At 41.8% G+C, this 17,276-nt stretch overlaps 1 protein-coding gene and 1 pseudogene across 5 annotated transcripts in view; one reads left to right on the forward strand and one right to left on the reverse strand.

The window, feature by feature from the left end:
* ACACA (acetyl-CoA carboxylase alpha) overlaps positions 1–17,276 on the forward strand; it is a 344,091-nt gene that overhangs the window by 258,950 nt on the left and 67,865 nt on the right. For all 5 annotated transcript variants that reach the window (XM_031934241.1, XM_026456734.1, XM_023204709.2 and 2 more), the window contains 3 exons: positions 4,766–5,035; positions 11,363–11,460; positions 15,908–16,028. In XM_031934241.1, the coding sequence (XP_031790101.1) occupies positions 4,766–5,035; positions 11,363–11,460; positions 15,908–16,028 (489 nt within the window). The remainder of the gene's footprint in view (positions 1–4,765; positions 5,036–11,362; positions 11,461–15,907; positions 16,029–17,276) is intronic.
* LOC111537685 lies at positions 3,372–4,208 on the reverse strand (annotated as a pseudogene).

Consider the following 17,276-nt stretch of genomic DNA (forward strand, 5'->3'; position numbering starts at 1 on the left):
GTTATTTTTAAAATAAAATAGTTTAAGAATAGGACTGTTATTCCATGACTTCTAAAATATTGTGGCAGACAATGTTCTGTGCTCTTAGTGTTAACTATTTTTCAAGTATTATTTTTAGAAGTGAGGCAGGGCGCAGTGGCTCACACCTATAATCCTAGCATTTTGGGAGGCCGAGATGGGAGGATCACTTGAGTCCAGGAGTTCAAGACCATCCTGGGTAAGATGGTGAGACCCCATCTCTACAAAAAATAAAAAAATTAGCTGGGCATGGTGGTGACACACACGCCTGTGGTCCCAGCTACACAGGAGGCTGAAAGGGAGAATCACTTAAGCCCAGGAGGCCAAGGCTGCAGTGAGCTATATTTGCACCACTGCACTCCAGCCTAGGTGACAGAGCAAGACACTGTCTTAAAAAAAAAAAAAAATTGAAAAATAAAAAGACTCTGGAACTAGCAAGCATTATTACTCCCTTAATATGTGTAGTGTTCCTGGGAAGCACTAGAGGAGATTGATAAAATTGTTCAAGATGGTAAGCCAAGAGCAATCCTAGGCAGCCTATGATTAGTTATCAGAAGAATTCTCAGGCTGGGCAAGGCGGCTCCTGCCTGTAATCCCAGTAATTTGGGAGGCCGAGGCAGGATGATGGCTTGAGGCCAGGAGTTCGAGACCAGCCTGCAACATGGTGAAATCCTGTCTCTACAAAAAAATGCAAAAATTGGCCGAGTGTGATGGCACTTGCCTGTAGTCCCAGTTATTTGGGAGGCTGAGGTGGGAGGATTGCCTTGAGCCCAGGAGTTGGAGGTTGCAAGTGAGCCAAGATTGCACCACTACACTCCCACCTGGGTGACAGAGCAAGACTCTGTCTCAAAAAAAAAAAAATTCTCTACACAGAGGTCTTAGTAGGAGATCAGAAAAGAGAGGAATTACTTTAGGCCAGGAGAAGCTTTACTGAGGAAATGGAATTTGGATGAACCTTTTGGAATGGGTAAGATTTGGACAGAGTGAAGGGAGAGGAGAGAGAAAGACAAAGTTTTTTATGTACAAGTTAATATAGTAGATTTCTGCTTTTAATAGTGTGTTTATCAAACCCATGGCTATTATTTTCTTAATTTCACATGTGGGGACCTTGAAACTCAGTAAAATTAAATTAATTTTCTTAAGATCACACAGTTAGTTAATATAAGTGATAGCACCTGGATTTGGATCTAAGTTTGTTGGACTCCAAAGCCCATGTTCACCTTTATATGCCCTATCCTTTGATTAGCAGTGAAATCTAAATTCTAATGTAAATTGAATAATAAATACTTTCTTAGATGTTTGTCCATCATGCTACCTCAGAACTGAATGTCTTCCAATCAGGAATCTTGCTGCACTGAGACTGGAATAACACTCTCTATTCTGTAATGGTACTTTTTAAGACAGGAGGAGGGGTCGGTCGATGAGCAACACTCTTTGGAAAGACATTGATAAAGAGTATTGTGTTCTTGGTGCTGCTGTGTTGACACCTAATTAGAAGTCAATATTGCAAGCATAATGACCTAGCCAATTGCTGAACTCACTGCCCAAGTGACACAGTTAGAGTCCCCAGGTAGTAATGAAAGATAAGAGTATTATTTGCCTGCCCAGTGCCACATGGTCACAATGTTTACATTAGCACACAAATGCTGAAGTAGATTCTTCAGGGCTTGTATCTAATCTGCTTCTGGCCTATGTGGCTAAGGTTAATATATCATAAAATTTGGTGTAAAATCCAATCTTTCTAACTACAAATGCATTTAGAGGAAAATTGACAGGAAATAGCTTTTCCTTCCTGAAAAACAAAAGATTTGGGGTTAGGGGGGCATGTGCGAAGGCAGATAAAATATTTCTGCTCGTACAGGGATTATATTAACTAGCTTCTTAGAAACCATAACCAAAATTATCCTGAAATTTGAATGTTTGCTGTGCTATTTTTTGAATGATCTATTTTTCCTTCCTTTCTCTGTCTTTAATGAGTAGATGGAGTAATACCTTATCTCAGAAAGTGATTGGATTTTTTCATGTGTGTTATATCCATTTTGATTTGTATTTGGCCAATGGTATGATATGTTAAATAGCTTATATTTATCTGTGGGTGTTTCATATATGTATTTCCTAATGCTGAGAATCACAAATAGCTGTGTAGAATGCTTCAACCAGCCTGATTACAGTGGATGTGCAATTGGATTGAGGAATGTGTACTCAGAGCTTATGATCACTGGCCCAGTTGAGTCTGGGTGATGCATGTGGCTTTCCAGGGATGCTGCTATTTACATCTGTTAATGGCCCTTCTTGATGGCCAGCTCCCCAGTGAGGTGATATGCAGCAGCCTGGGGATGAGGGACCAAGGCTGCAGATGAGGCTGGGCTCCATTAGGCAGAACCAGGGATGCTCATCTGGTAGGTAGGCTTTGTGTTTGGTGGCGAGTGGTGGGGGCAAGGAGGGGGGCGAGAGACAGAAAGAAAGGGGGAAAAAAGAATGGAAAACATTACTTATCCAGGTATAGGGGAAACAGACAGGCAGACATGAAAAACTACAACTGTAACTAGAGTATGAGTGAATAGAATAGAAAAGAAATGGAACTAGCAAATATACAAGTAGAAGGATTGACTAGTTCTCATATCGAAGGGGATTAAAACAGGAGAGGGCTATGAGAATTTGGGAAGAGACATGTCATCTCTGCCTTTTAAGTCAATATCATTTATTTATGTCGCTGGCCATATGCTGCTGAACAGAGAGCAGAGATTTACGTATAGTGCATCAAGAGATTAGTTCTTTCCATCCTTTGGTTTTCTGGTGCTGGGAGAAAGCAAGAGATGCTCACAAGGATGCAATGTTGAGCATTAGTAAATTCTTGCAGAAATGGAGCGTACCTGAAACAAACCAGTAAGGAGTGTTTCTGTTATTCCTATCAAATGCTAGAGGACAGTACAAGGAGCCTGGATCATGAAAAAGTGTACAGTCCATGAGAAGTGATTCTTTTTCTGCTTCCTTGTGTGTTGAAGATTTCTTGGAACAAATGTCACAAAAGATGGAGATAGTGTCTGTGTTAGTCCATTTGTGTTGCTATAAAGGAATACCTGTGGCTGGATAATTTATCAAGAAAAGAGGTTAATTTGGCTCATGGTTCTGCAGGCTCTATAAGCGTGACAACTGCATCTGTTGGGCTTCTGGTAAGGGTCTCAGGAAGCTTATGATCTTGGAGGAAGGTGAAGGGGGACCCAGCCATTACATGGTGAGAGAGGGAGCAAGAGAGAGGTGGGGGGCAAGGTGCCACACTCTTTTTTTTCTTTTTTTGCACCGTGATATTCTTGAGTTAATTTGAGTCACCCCTGGGTGAGAGGGCCCTGCACCTAGAAGAAGGTGTTGGGCCTCTTGGTGGTGAAGTATGGCTTATGCTAACCATGCAGGACCCCGTGGGGCAGTGGGAACTTGATCTCAGAGTCATGGAACTGTTTGACCAACAGCTGGCAGCACTTGCTGACCGCAGTCTCCACTTTTATGATCTGGATGGAGTGGGCCTGTGTGTGATGCCAGGTGCCCATGTCTCACTAGCACTGGATGACAGCACCCATGGTGGTCAAGTCCTGGTATCCAGTCCATGTTGTGGATGCTGCTACAGGAGTCGTAGTGCAGCTAGATGCCAGATTTCTTCACCTGCAGGGGGGATTTCTCAAACACCTACCTACAGTAGACAATTTTCCCTGAAGACTTCTTTTTTTTTTTTTTTTGAGACGGAGTCTTGCTCTGTCGCCCAGGCTGGAGTGCAGTGGCCGGATCTCAGCTCACTGCAAGCTCCGCCCCCCGGGTTCACGCCATTCTCCTGCCTCAGCCTCCTGAGTAGCTGGGACTACAGGCGCCCGCCACCTCGCCCGGCTAGTTTTTTTGTATTTTTTAGTAGAGACGGGGTTTCACCGTATTAGCCAGGATGGTCTTGATCTCCTGACCTCGTGATCCGCCCGTCTCGGCCTCCCAAAGTGCTGGGATTACAGGCTTGAGCCACCGCGCCCGGCCCCCTGAAGACTTCTTATCTTCTTTTGCTGAGATACCAAGTACCAGAGGCGGGACTTGGCAATGACATGATTAGGTGCAAAGATTCACATACCACAGAAGGGCAGCATGTGGCATTTGGGGGTGGGCAGGCAGCAACCCACCACCTTGTACTCTCGTAGTGTGTCCTAGGCGTTCATAGCACTCTCTACATGCTTGCTTTCACCCGCAAAAGGCCATACTCTTTCAAACAACCAGATATAGCATGAACTCAGATCAGAGGGGAACACCAAGCCATTCATGAGGGATCCACCCCATGACCCAAACACCTCACACCAGGCCCCATTTCTAACGTTAGGGATCATATCTCAACATGAGATTTAGAGAGGACAGACATCCAAACCATATCAGTGTCTTAGTATATACGGCAGTAAAATGAGAAATTAATCAACAGTGCCATGGCATTCTTCCACATGTATCCTGAGTGCATTTAGATTTTGGCTTTTCTGCCTTCTTTAAGCAGGCCCAAAGAAGGAATTGAGACAGTTTTGAAATACACAGTAGATCAGCTGTTCTCAGCATAATCTAGCAGCATATTAGAATGTCTTTTTAGTTTCCCACAGGGAGTTTGGCTCTTTAGCAATGTGTATCTTTACATAATGGCTGTGCCTAGGTATACTCTGATACCTTCAAGGAACCTGGAAAAAATTCTGCATGTAAAAAACTTCTGTTCATTCGTTTGTTTATGCCTTTCCAGATTGGCATGGTAGCTTGGAAAATGACCTTTAAAAGTCCTGAATATCCAGAAGGCCGAGATATCATTGTTATTGGCAATGACATCACATACCGAATTGGGTCCTTTGGGCCTCAAGAGGATTGGTTATTTCTCAGAGCTTCTGAACTTGCCAGGGCAGAAGGTATTCCACGCATCTATGTATCAGCCAACAGTGGAGCAAGAATCGGACTGGCAGAAGAAATTCGTCATATGTTTCATGTGGCCTGGGTAGATCCTGAGGATCCTTACAAGGTATACACTAAGAACATATAATACTTCAAAGTGCTATATGGTTATGCTACATGTATGGATAGGTGGGGGAAAGGTAGAGGTTTAAGTTCAAAAATCACCACTTGGCCGGGCGCGGTGGCTCAAGCCTGTAATCCCAGCACTTTGGGAGGCCGAGACGGGTGGATCACGAGGTCAGGAGATCAAGACCATCCTGGTCTACACGGTGAAACCCCATCTCTACTAAAAATACAAAAAACTAGCCAGGCGAGATGGCGGGCACCTGTAGTCCCAGCTACTCAGGAGGCTGAGGCAGGAGAATGGCGTAAACCCGGGAGGCGGAGCTTGTAGTGAGCCGAGATCGCGCCACTGCACTCCAGCCTGGGCGACAGAGCGAGACTCCTTCTCAAAAAAAAAAAAAAAAAAAAAAAAGTCACCACTTATGGTAAAAATTAAATATAAACAAAATTATTTATGAAATTTCCTTAAGACACCATATTAGAGACAAATTATTTCTCAATATGTTCGTTCACCTGGCTTTTCTTCCAACTATAAAACAGGTTGCTGTTTCTTTGGTTGACCACTAGATGAAATAGTAGGTATGCATTTAGTGTGAGACATGCTAAACCAAAAATATCTATCTTTAAACTATTTCATTGTGGCTTCCAGGATTTATGGTCAATCATCAACAAAATCCCTTACCTCCTCATCTTCTACTCCAACCTCATTGTTCACCTTGAGATCTATCTCTCCTCTAAAGATATTGCTTCCCCTGTAGCCCTCTGGAGTACTGACTGATTTCTGTCTTTCTTTTATATCTTTTATACCACTGAGCCTGGAAGGGGAATATTGTCCTCCTTGACCCTCCTTGCTGCTTCCGGACACCTCTCCCTTCTCTCTGAAAAAATCCCATCTTTGAATCTCATGTCATCAGACTGTGCCATACCCTCACTGCTCCTTGTGTTTCCTGATCCTTTGGTCACTCCCTCTCATTCTCTGCATCTTTTAGTTCCTGGCACGTTGTCACTCTGTCCATTACTACTAGTCATGTGATAATTCTTGGTGATTGCTATATCCACATAGATGATCCTTCCCATAATCTGGCTTCTTGGATCCTTGACTCCTTTTCTTCTAATGGTTCTATCCTATACCCTAGCCCAGCCTCTCATTCCCCATAATCTCAATTTCAAGTATCTCTTTCTTTGCCGCCCCCTCCATCCTCTTTCCTGCTCTCTCTCTCTAGTCCGACAATCCTTTGAAATCATCAGGACCATTGAGTTGAACTCACCTGTTGATCCTCCCACCTTTCTTCTGTTCTTCACTCCCTCTTTACACCTCATTTCATTCCTGTCTAGCTTAAACTCCAGGGTTAACTCCTTGATTAAGCAATATAATCACCATCTTTTCTACACCTTCAACTTTCTCTCTCAACTTGCTTCAACTTGCTTCTCTCTTTGCCTACTCTGTGCCTTTACAGAATCCTTGTTTAAATCCAACTCTCTCTGTTCTGCTCCCATGCCTGCACCTGCCCAGCTCAACTTTGATGGAGAAAACAACAGTTCTGTTGACTGATCTTACTTTAAATTCAAGCTTACCAACTTCCTGGATGACAGTTTCACATCTCTCCCCTCAAACCTCTAACATCTACTTCCCTCTCCCCACTCTTAGCTGATATTGTCAGACCTTGCTTCCCAATATTCAAGAAAAGAGAAACAATGAGAGCTTCTACAAGCTCCCATGTACCTGCATCCGTTGTGCCCTTACTCTTCACCTTCTCTTCTACACTTTGAATGAACAGTTCCTACTTCTGTCTAAAGCCAATCCCTCCTCTTGTACACTTGATCTCCTTTCTTGCCAACTTAAGTGTATGATTAACACTTCTCCCTGCTCTTTCATGCATTAGCACTTTTTCCCTCTGTACTGTATCAGCCCTTGTAGCATACAAACACTCCTCCAGTCAGTATCCCTCCCTTCCTTCCTTTTATAGGAAAATGTTTTTAAAAGAGTTGTTTGTTCTTGCCGTCTCCAGATGTTCTTCTCCCATTCCCTCTTAACCCATTTCAGTTGAGCTTGCACCCTTATCATTCCACTGTAGCTGCTTTTTGTTAGGGTCACCAGTATTCCATATTACTGAATTCTATGGTGAATTCTCAGTCCTCACCTTAGTTATTTGACAATAGCATTAGCATTTGACACAGTTAGTCATTCCGTCATCCTTGAAGTACTTTCTTCTGTTGGCTTCCAAGAGCCCAAAGTCTCCTTTTTATCTTCCTGCATTTCTGGCTCTTTCTCAGTTTCCTTTGCTGCCTTTCACATCTTTAAATATAAGAGTATTTCAGGAGATGATGGAAATACTCTATATTCTGACTGTGGTGGTGGCTACTTAAGTACATACATTTGTCATAACTCATCACATTATAACACTTAAAACTGATGAATTTTGTTGCATGTAAATTATACTTCAATTAAGTTCACAGAACAACTTTATTAAAATATGAAAATTGATCCAATACAGGGGGTTTTGTGGGGCTGATGAAAATATTCTGGAATTAGTGGTAATGGTTGCACAACATCTGAATATACTAAAATTTACTGAGTTATACATTTCAAAATGGTGAATTTTGGCTGGATGCAGTGGCTTACATCTGTAACACAGCATTTTGGGAGGCCGAGGCAGGCAGATCACTTGAGGCCAGGAGTTCAAGATCAGCCTCGCCAGCATAGCAAAACACCGTCTCTACTAAAATATAAAAAATTAGCTGGTCATGGCAGCACACGTCTGTAATCCCAGCTTTTCAGGAGGCAGAGAGGCATGAGAATTGCTTGAATGCAGGAGGCAGAGGTTGCAGTGAGCCAGGATCGTGCCATTGCACTCAGCCTGGGTGACAGAGTGAGACTCAAAAAAACCTTTAAAAACCAAAATGTTGAATTTTATGTTATATTAATTTTATGTCTTTTTTTTTTAAGAGACAGGGTCCTGCTCTGTCACCCAGTCTGGAGTGCAGTGGCACATTCATAGCCTACTGCGTCTTCCAACTCCTGGGCTCAAGTGATCCTCTCACCTCCACCTCCCAAGTAGCTGGGACTACAGGCGCACACCACCACACCCAGCTAATTTTTTTATTTTTCTTAAAGACAGGGTTTTGCTATGTTGCCCAGACTTGTCTCAGACTCCGGGCCTCAAGTGATCCTCCCACCTCGGCCTCCCCAAATGCTGAGATTATAGGCATTAGCCACTGTGCCTGGCCAGTTTTTTAAATTATAAAAAAAATGTGAATGGAGACATGTCAGGAGCACAGAGGCTGCAGCGGGACCAAGAAGTTCTGGACTCCGCATTCTCAACCCCACTAGTTCTCAATGCCCTCTCACCTGGTGGTTTGGCAAGACAGCCATTATAGAAAGTAGGGTAGAAGGAAAAAAGTGATTCAAGGGCTTAGTCCCTGGACTACTCTTTTTCCTATTTACCTTCCCTTGGTGACCTCATCCTGTCTTTTTGTTTTGTTTTGTTTTGTTTTTTTGAGATAGGGTCTGACTCTGTTGCCCAGGCTGGAGTGCAGTGGTGCGATTACAGCTCACTGCAACCTCCACCTCCTGGGTTGAAGCAATTTTCCAGCCTCAGCCTCCTGAGTAACTGGGACTACAGCCATGCACCAGCAAGCTCGGCTAATTTTTTGTTTTTTGTAGAGACGGGGTTTCGCCCTGTTGCCCAGGTTGGTCTCGAATTCCTGAGCTCAAAGTAATCTGCCCGTCTTGGCCTCCCAAAGTGCAGGAATTAGAGGTGTGAGCCACCGCACCCAGCCTCATCCAGTCTTTTAAAGCTTTAAGTTTCATGTACAAGCTGATAAACGTCCAAATTTATATCTTACCCCTGAACACAAGATTCATATATCCAGACTCAACATCTCCACTTACATCTGTCTAAATGTCTGCCTAAATTGTAGCTTCTAATCTTCCTTTAATGTGTTCTTCCCACAGTCTTCTGTGTCTCAACAGATGGTACCTCTATTGTTTCATTTGTTCAAGTGAAAGACCTTGGAGTTATTCTTGACTTCTGTCTTTCTTGCACACCCCACATTCACTTCCACACCCCATTCATCCATCTAAACAGTAAATCATGTGTTTACATCCCTACCTTGAAATATATCCAGAATCTGAGTACTTCTATCCAATTCCACTGCTACTTACTAACAGTAGCAGTAGTCTAACTCTTCTTACCTCCATATTGCAGTACCCTCCTAATTGGTCTTCCTGCCTCTGGCCTTGCTCCCAGTCCCACCCAAGGTCTGTTCTCAACAGAATGTAGAATGAGGCCATGTGTGGTGGCTCATGCTCATGCCTGTAATCCCAGCACTTTGGGAGGCTAAGGCAGACGGATCAACTTGAGGTCAAGAGTTCAAGAACAGCCTGGCCAACGTGATGAAACCCTCTCTCTACTAAAAATATAAAAATTAGCTGAGCATTGTGATGGGTGCCTGTAATCCCAACTACTTGGGAGACTGAGGTGGGAGAATTGCTTTAGCCCAGGAGGCAGAGGTTGCAGTGAGTCAAGATCACACCACTGCACTCCTGCCTGGGTGACAGAAGGAGACTCTGCTCAAAAACAAAAGACAAACAAAAAAAAACCCCAGGTAGAATGATCCAGTTAAAATATAAATCAGTTCACAAAATTTTTCTCTGCTTAAAACCCTTTAATAGCTTCCCAATTCATTCAAGTAAAAGCCAAAGATCCTATAGTTGCCTACAAGGCCTTACATAGATTGGCTTTCCAGCACCACTCTGCCCTCATTTCTTGCTACAGCCTCCCCCAACCATTCCACACATTGGCTGTACTCGGCTCTGCTTTCTTAAACCTGCAAAGTACATCATGCCGCAGTGCATTTATACTTGCTGTTGCTTCTACCTCAAATGCTTTTTCCTCAGATATCCTCATGTCTCATAGCCTCAGCTCATTTAGGTCTTTACTCAAATGACACTTTTCAATGAGGCTTTCCTTGGTTATTTTTTCTAAAAGTTGGACTGTCTACCTTCTCTTTCATTTTTTTTTTTCGTTAAACATTATTCCCATTAACATTATACATTTTACTTATTTTGTGTATTTTGCTGGCTTTCCCAGTAGGAGGTATGTTTCATAAGGGTAGGAATTCGTGTCTATTTTTGTTAATTCCTGTTTTTCCAGTGCCTAGAATAGTACCTTCTACATAATAGGCACTCAATAAATGTGTACTGACTGACGTACTAATGACACTCAGTGCTATCAAGCATTCTCAACACAAATCATGCAAGACCAATTGCAGATTTATGTCTTTTCCATGTTGTGCTCACTGTGGGACATAAATTTATCGAGTTAAATGGTGGGCATAATTTCTCATAGTATTTAAAATGCTTCCCTGCGTTTACTTATTTTTTTGACTGAGTGACTAATTCACTTAAGTTAAACACATATACCATGTAACTCTATTTTGTATGTGGATGTGTGTGTAGATACATATAAATCAATTATAAAATGTTAGAATAATTGTTTAAACGTAAATGGGCATTAGGAGTTGTTTATTGAAGAAACAAAAGATCTGAGTTCAGTGTTCACTATTAGCACTGTATAGACTTCTGATTTTAATATCGAATCTCCTAGATTTGCAGTTCTCTGTTATCCCTTGCTTGTATTTATTTTGATGATCCTGTGGATTTGAGAGAGTGAAAAACAGTAATTCACACAATTCTTTAATTTCATGTTGATATCTTTAATAGAGATGTCACTAAAGATCAGAAAATGACCCTTTAACCCTGTTGAAAATGAAATGAGGCTGGGCATGGTGGCTCACACCTGTAATCCCAGCACTTTGGGAGGCTGAGGTGGGCGGATCACGAGGTCAGGAGATGGAGACCATCCTGGCTAACATGGTGAAATCCCGTCTCTACTAAAAATACAAAAAATTAGCCAGCGAGGTGGCGGGTTCCTGTAGTCCCAGCTACTCGGGAGGCTGAGGAAGGAGAATGGCGTGAACCCAGGATGCGGAGCTGAGCCGAGATCGCGCCACTGCACTCCAGCCTGGGCGACAGAGCGAGACTCCGTCTCAAAAAAAAAAAAAAGAGAAAATGAAATGAATGGAATATACTTAGAGTTGCAGCTGTAAGGTATCTTGTCTCAAGGACAGTTAGTGACTGAAAAAATAGGCACTTCCATCTTTCAAAGGAGGACTGTCTGTGCTGGTATTCTATTAGACAGTAAACCTAAGAAGTGATGTAGCAATTTAAAGCTAGCTGTGGAACAAGCTTCATTATGTACGCTTTGCTGTATCTTCTGGTTATATGACAATGGCAAATAATGAGTTAAAAACTATTTGTGCTTCACAGGGATACAGGTATTTATATCTGACCCCTCAAGATTATAAGAGAGTCAGTGCTCTCAACTCTGTCCATTGTGAACACGTGGAGGATGAAGGAGAATCCAGGTAGGTATATATGTATTGGAATAATTTGGTCATGACTAAAGAAAGGAGAATATGGTATTTTCTTCCTTATTGTACGGCTGTTCATAACCTTGAAGAACACTGAAGATAACATAATCTAGATGTCTTAGGTTTATATCCAGCTCTACCACTTATTAGCTGAAGAACCTTGTTATTGATTGAAGTTTTTACATTTATAATACTTAAGTCATTTTAGAAAAACTGAAACATGTAAACAGTTATGAAGAAAAAAATAAAAATTAGCCACAATCCTACCTTCAGGCCACGATTATGAATTTATGTTATACTCTTGCTGTCTTTTCTGTAGACTTATCTTTTTTCTATGTGATTGAGATTATAACAAGAATTTCTTTTGGCCGGGCGCGGTGGCTCAAGCCTGTAATCCCAGCACTTTGGGAGGCTGAGACAGGCGGATCACGAGGTCAGGAGATCAAGACCATCCTGGCTAACACGGTGAAACCCCGTCTCTACTAAAAAATACAAAAATCTAGCCGGGCGAGGTGGCGGGCGCCTGTAGTCCCAGCTACTTGGGAGGCTGAGGCAGGAGAATGGTGGGAACCCAGGAGGCGGAGCTTGCAGTGAGCTGAGATCGCGCCACTGCACTCCAGCCTGGGCAACAGAGCAAGACTCCGTCTCAAAAAAAAAAAAAATTTCTTTTATAATTTATCCTTTTCACTAAAAACTATTTTTGGGAAAATTTCATGTATTCTTAAAACATTATTTAAGAATATGATGCTTAATGGCTACATAGTATTTTATTATAATAAATATATTTGAACATTCAGACTAGTTCTAATTTTTCACATCCCTGGGCTGAACCCCCTTAAGGGACATTTATATAAGTTTCACATAAACTTTTAGGAATGAAAAGCTCTGATCATCCCTTTTTGCTTGATTTCTAGAAGTGAAATTACAGGTGAAAAAGTCCATTTTAAAGGGTTTTAAAAAATAATTTTAAATTGCCTTCCCAAGATTTGCATTCCTGTCAGCAGTATAGAATAGGATTTGTTTCCCTGTTTAATTTTTCTTCACCCCTGCCAACATTGATTATTGTCAACTAATAAAATGGAATAAAAACGGCAATTGTTATTTTAACTTGTATTTTTGACTCCCAGTGAAGTTGAACATTTTCATGTAATCTATCTGCAAGATTTTTAAGAATGTTAATTGCTCGGCCAGGTGTGGAGTTTCACGCCTATAATCCCAGCACTTTGGGAGGCCGAGGCAGGCAGATCGCCTGAGGTCAGGAGTGCGAGACCAGCTTGGCCAACATGGAGAAACCTTATCTCTACTAAAAATACACAAATTAGCCAGGCCTGGTGATGCATGCCTGTAGTCCCAGCTACTTGGGAGGCTGAGGCAGAAGAATTGCTTGAACCCAGGAGGTGGAGGTTGCAGTGAGCTGAGATGACACCACTGCACTCCAGCCTGGGTGACAGAGCAAGACTCCATCTCAAAAAAAAAAAAAAAAAAAAAAAAAAGTTCATTGCCCTAATACTATTTACTGAAAATTTATTGTTTTGTGTTTTTTTGTTCTGTCTACTCTTGGGCTAATACCACACTATTTAAACTATTCTAGTGGGACAAATTTTCTCACATTTAAAATTTTTCCTCAAGTATTATTGGCTACTTTTGCTTTTTTTAATGCAGAGGGTTTTTGTTTTTTGTTTTTAGAGACAGGGTTTTACTCTGTTGCCCAGGCTGGGATGCAGTGGTGTGATCATAGGTCACTGAACCCTCAAACTCCTGAGCTTAAGAGATTGTCCCATGTCAACCTCCCAAGTAACTGGGACTATAGACAGGCACCGTCATGCCCAGCTAATTTTTTTTTTTTTCCGAGATAGACTATTGCTACATTCCCCAGGCTGATCTCGAACTCCTGACCTCAATCCTCCTACCTTAACCTCTCAAGTAGCTGGGATTACAGGTGCAAGCCACTGTGTTTGGCTAGAGGCTCATGTTTTTCTAATTCCAAGAAAGTTTTCATAATGATTTTGATTCAGATTGCATTGAGTTTACACATTAAGAACTGACATCTTCATAATACTAACCTTCCCCAAAAGGAAACATGGTATGTTTTTCCATTTATATGAGTGGTTTTTTTGTTTTGTTTTGTTTTTACGTTTTGTAGTTTTCTTCATATAGGTTTTGCCAGAGGTTCCCAAACTTTCTTGGTTCATCGCATCCTTAGTGTCTCAGTAATTTTTTCATAGCACCCCTAGACTATAAGATACACTTAATATTTCTGCTTATTAGGTAGTTAAACAATAAGTATTTGTGTCCTAATAACTTAATAATCATTTGAAAAAATTATATACATAAATTGAAAAAATTTATTCTTAAATAATTACAGTTACTTACTAATGAGATATTTGTGTCTGCATAACATCTCAAACCTTGGAATCAGCTTGGATATAGCCACCCACATTTCTTGTTCTTCATTGAGTTTTCACAGAAACTTCAAAAATCTAGCTTTGCAAAGATAGGACATTTTCAACAGGAATGTAGCACTTTTTTTTCACTATTCTAACAAATTGTGAACTACTCTGAACTATCTAAAGCTAGTAGTTCACATAGGGTCACAGATATCACATATAATAGTGCTTCTCCCAAAAATTTAAAATATCTTGTAATGCTTCTGGGAGTTCATCATGGTGCCTGGGGGCACAATATGGTTATGGTGAGATTCTGCCAATTTCTTCATGCTTATTTCTAAATAGTTTGCAAATTTTTTCTTGCTACTCTGAATGGGATTTTTCCCCTATGATATTTTTTAACTCTTCATTGCTGGAATCTATGAATATTGAGTTTGTTACAGGCAAATCTGGCTGGGTCCTTGAATGTTTACGACTATATGGACCTTATACAAACATGCACACACACACATATACGATTAATGTAGTTAATTAACCCCCTTAAGGGACAGTAGCTTCATTTCTGACATAACTTTAGGACAGAGTCTAGATACAGAACAAAAGGAAGAACTGGGAAATTATTGGATATTAGGAGAGGCTAAAAATAGAAAGACAGCAGAATCTGGGAAGCAGAGATGCAAAGTCACAGACCAACAGCAAGGGCAAAGAAAAAGAATTGATGGAGGGCTGGAAATGAAGAAGGGAGCAGGAAAATATGGGGGCAGGAGGAAGTATTTTAAGAGCCACTATGGGGTACTTATTTATTATTTCAATTTATAAAACTATGCCCACTGCCAAGCCTTCTGGGTATAGGTGGAACAATAAATAATATATGCCCATCTCTACTTTCAACTTTGTATTTTTCCTTTCTTTTATTAGTTACATTCCCCATCTCCCATTTCCCATTATCAGCTATCACTCCTAATCCCCTGCCAGGAAGACAGATGAGTGACTCCCACTAGATCCATAGGATGCTTTCTGGACAACTTGGTCAGCATTTCACTTCTACACACATTCCACCTGCCCCTCCAGAGGACATATCCAGGGACCCTTGTGTATATACTTGATATTTATGAAGGAGCAGAAATGGGAGTTCAGTATTTTGACCTTCGCTTCATCCCACCTTAGAAGAGGATTTTTAACTTGAGAAACTAAGCTGAGCATTCATTCTCCCTACCGCTCTGTTTGGATATTCTCTTCCTATGTAAAATTGTCTAAAATTGTTCATATGATGCCTGTTGCTCATTATAGAGATATATACATTGACCTTGCTTTTAAAAAACTTGTTCTAGAAAATAAGCGAGGGCATCTTAAATCTGAGGGCCATCTATAATGTCAAACCTTCTCCTTGTTTGCTTTAGTTTAACTTTCTTGTCAACCCTTAGAGGTAGATATTATTATTCCCATTTTGTAGAAGTTATTATTATCTTTAGAGTCACACTCCTGCATGTATCAGAGCAAGGATTTAAATCTCTCTGCTTGGCTGGGCGTGGTGACTCACGCCTATAATCCCAACACTTTGGGAGGCTGAGGCGGGCAGATCGTGAGGTCAAGAGATTGAGACCATCCTGGTCGACATGGTGAAACCCCGTCTCTACTAAAAATACAAAAATTAGCTGGGCATGGTGGCACGCACCTGTATTCCCAGCTACTCGGGAGGCTGAGGCAGGAGAATTGCTTGAATCCGGGAGGCGGAGATTGCAGTGAGCCGAGATCATGCCACTGCCCTCCAGCCTGCCAATAGAGCGAGACTCTGTCTCAAAAAAAAAAAAAGTCTATCTGCTTAATTCCAGATTTTGCTCTTCCTATTAAGCCATATTGCTTCCAGGTAAAATAGGCCCAAGCTAAGAAGGAAATACATATAAATGAAGAGTATAAAAGGAAGCACATAAAGCCCTGGTATTAAATATAAGCTTTCAATGCACTTTTAGCAGACTTTTAATGGTGATTATTCTTTTAATGGCTTGTTGTTACTGTGTTTAACCTTCATAATTTGACATGGCCATATCCAATAGGTACAAGATAACAGATATTATTGGGAAAGAAGAGGGAATTGGACCTGAGAACCTTCGAGGTTCTGGAATGATTGCTGGAGAATCTTCATTGGCCTATAATGAGATCATTACCATCAGCCTGGTAAATCTTTCCAGAATGTGAAATTTTTGAAGAGTTGGCTGTGTGGCTAGGTTTATTTTTTCTCTAATCACTGCTGTTCCATCCCAAATGAGAGCATTTCTTGAAGATTGTGTGTCTACAATTTTATTTTAATCACACATGATAATAGGAAGATAGGATAATATAAATAACAAATTTTTCAAATAAACCCAGTACTTTGTTTTAGCTTTTAGTTTAACTTCTTTTTGTTTTCTTCCTTTCTTCTCTTTTTCTTTTTTTTTGAGACGGAGTCCCGCCATGTCACCAGGCTGGAGTGCAATGGCGTGATCTCAGCTCACTGCAACCTCCGCCTCCCGCGTTCAAGCAATTCTCCTGCCTCAGCCTCCCGAGTAGCTGGAACTACAGGCGCGTGCCACCATGCCCAGCTAATTTTCGTATTTTTTTTTTTTTTTTTTTTGAGAAGGAGTCTTGCTCTGTCGCCCAGGCTGGAGTGCAGTGGCGCGATATCGGCTCACTGCAAGCTCCGCCTCCCAGGTTCACGCCATTCTCCTGGCTCAGCCTCCGGAGTAGCTGGGACTACAGGCGCCCGTCACCTCGCCCGGCTAGTTTTTTATATTTTTTTAGTAGAGACGGGGTTTCACCTTGTTAGCCAGGATGGTCTCTATCTCCTGACCTCGTGATCCGCCCGTCTCGGCCTCCCAAAGTGCTGGGATTACAGGCTTGAGCCACCGCGCCCGGCCTAATTTTCGTATTTTTAATAGAGACGGGGTTTCACCGTGTTGGCCAGGATGGTCTCAATGTCTTGACCTCGTGATCTACCCGCCTCGGCTTCCAAAAGTGCTGGGATTACAGGCGAGCCACCACACCCAGCCGCTCTTTCTTTTTTCTAAGAGACAGGGTCTTACTCTATCACCCAAGCAAGAGTACAGTGGTGCAATCATAGCTCACTGCAGCCTCTACCCCCTGGGCTGAAGTGATCCTCTTACCTCAGCTTCCAGGTAGCTAGGACTACAGGCATGTGCCACCACCTCCAGCTAATTTTTAAATTTTTTGTAGTGATGGGGGTCTCGCTATTTTGCCCAAGTTGGTCTTTTTTTTTTGAGACAGAGTCTCACTCTGTTGCCCAGGCTGGAGTGCAGTGGCGTGATCTCAGCTCACTGCAACCTCTACCTGCCCGGTTCAAGTGGTTTTCCTGCCTTGGCCTCCCCAGTAGCTGGGATTACAGGCACGTACCACGATGCCCAGATAATTTTTGTATTTTTACTAGAG

Source organism: Piliocolobus tephrosceles, chromosome 16 (genome assembly GCF_002776525.5).
Source record: "Piliocolobus tephrosceles isolate RC106 chromosome 16, ASM277652v3, whole genome shotgun sequence".
Lineage (NCBI taxonomy): Eukaryota > Metazoa > Chordata > Mammalia > Primates > Cercopithecidae > Piliocolobus > Piliocolobus tephrosceles.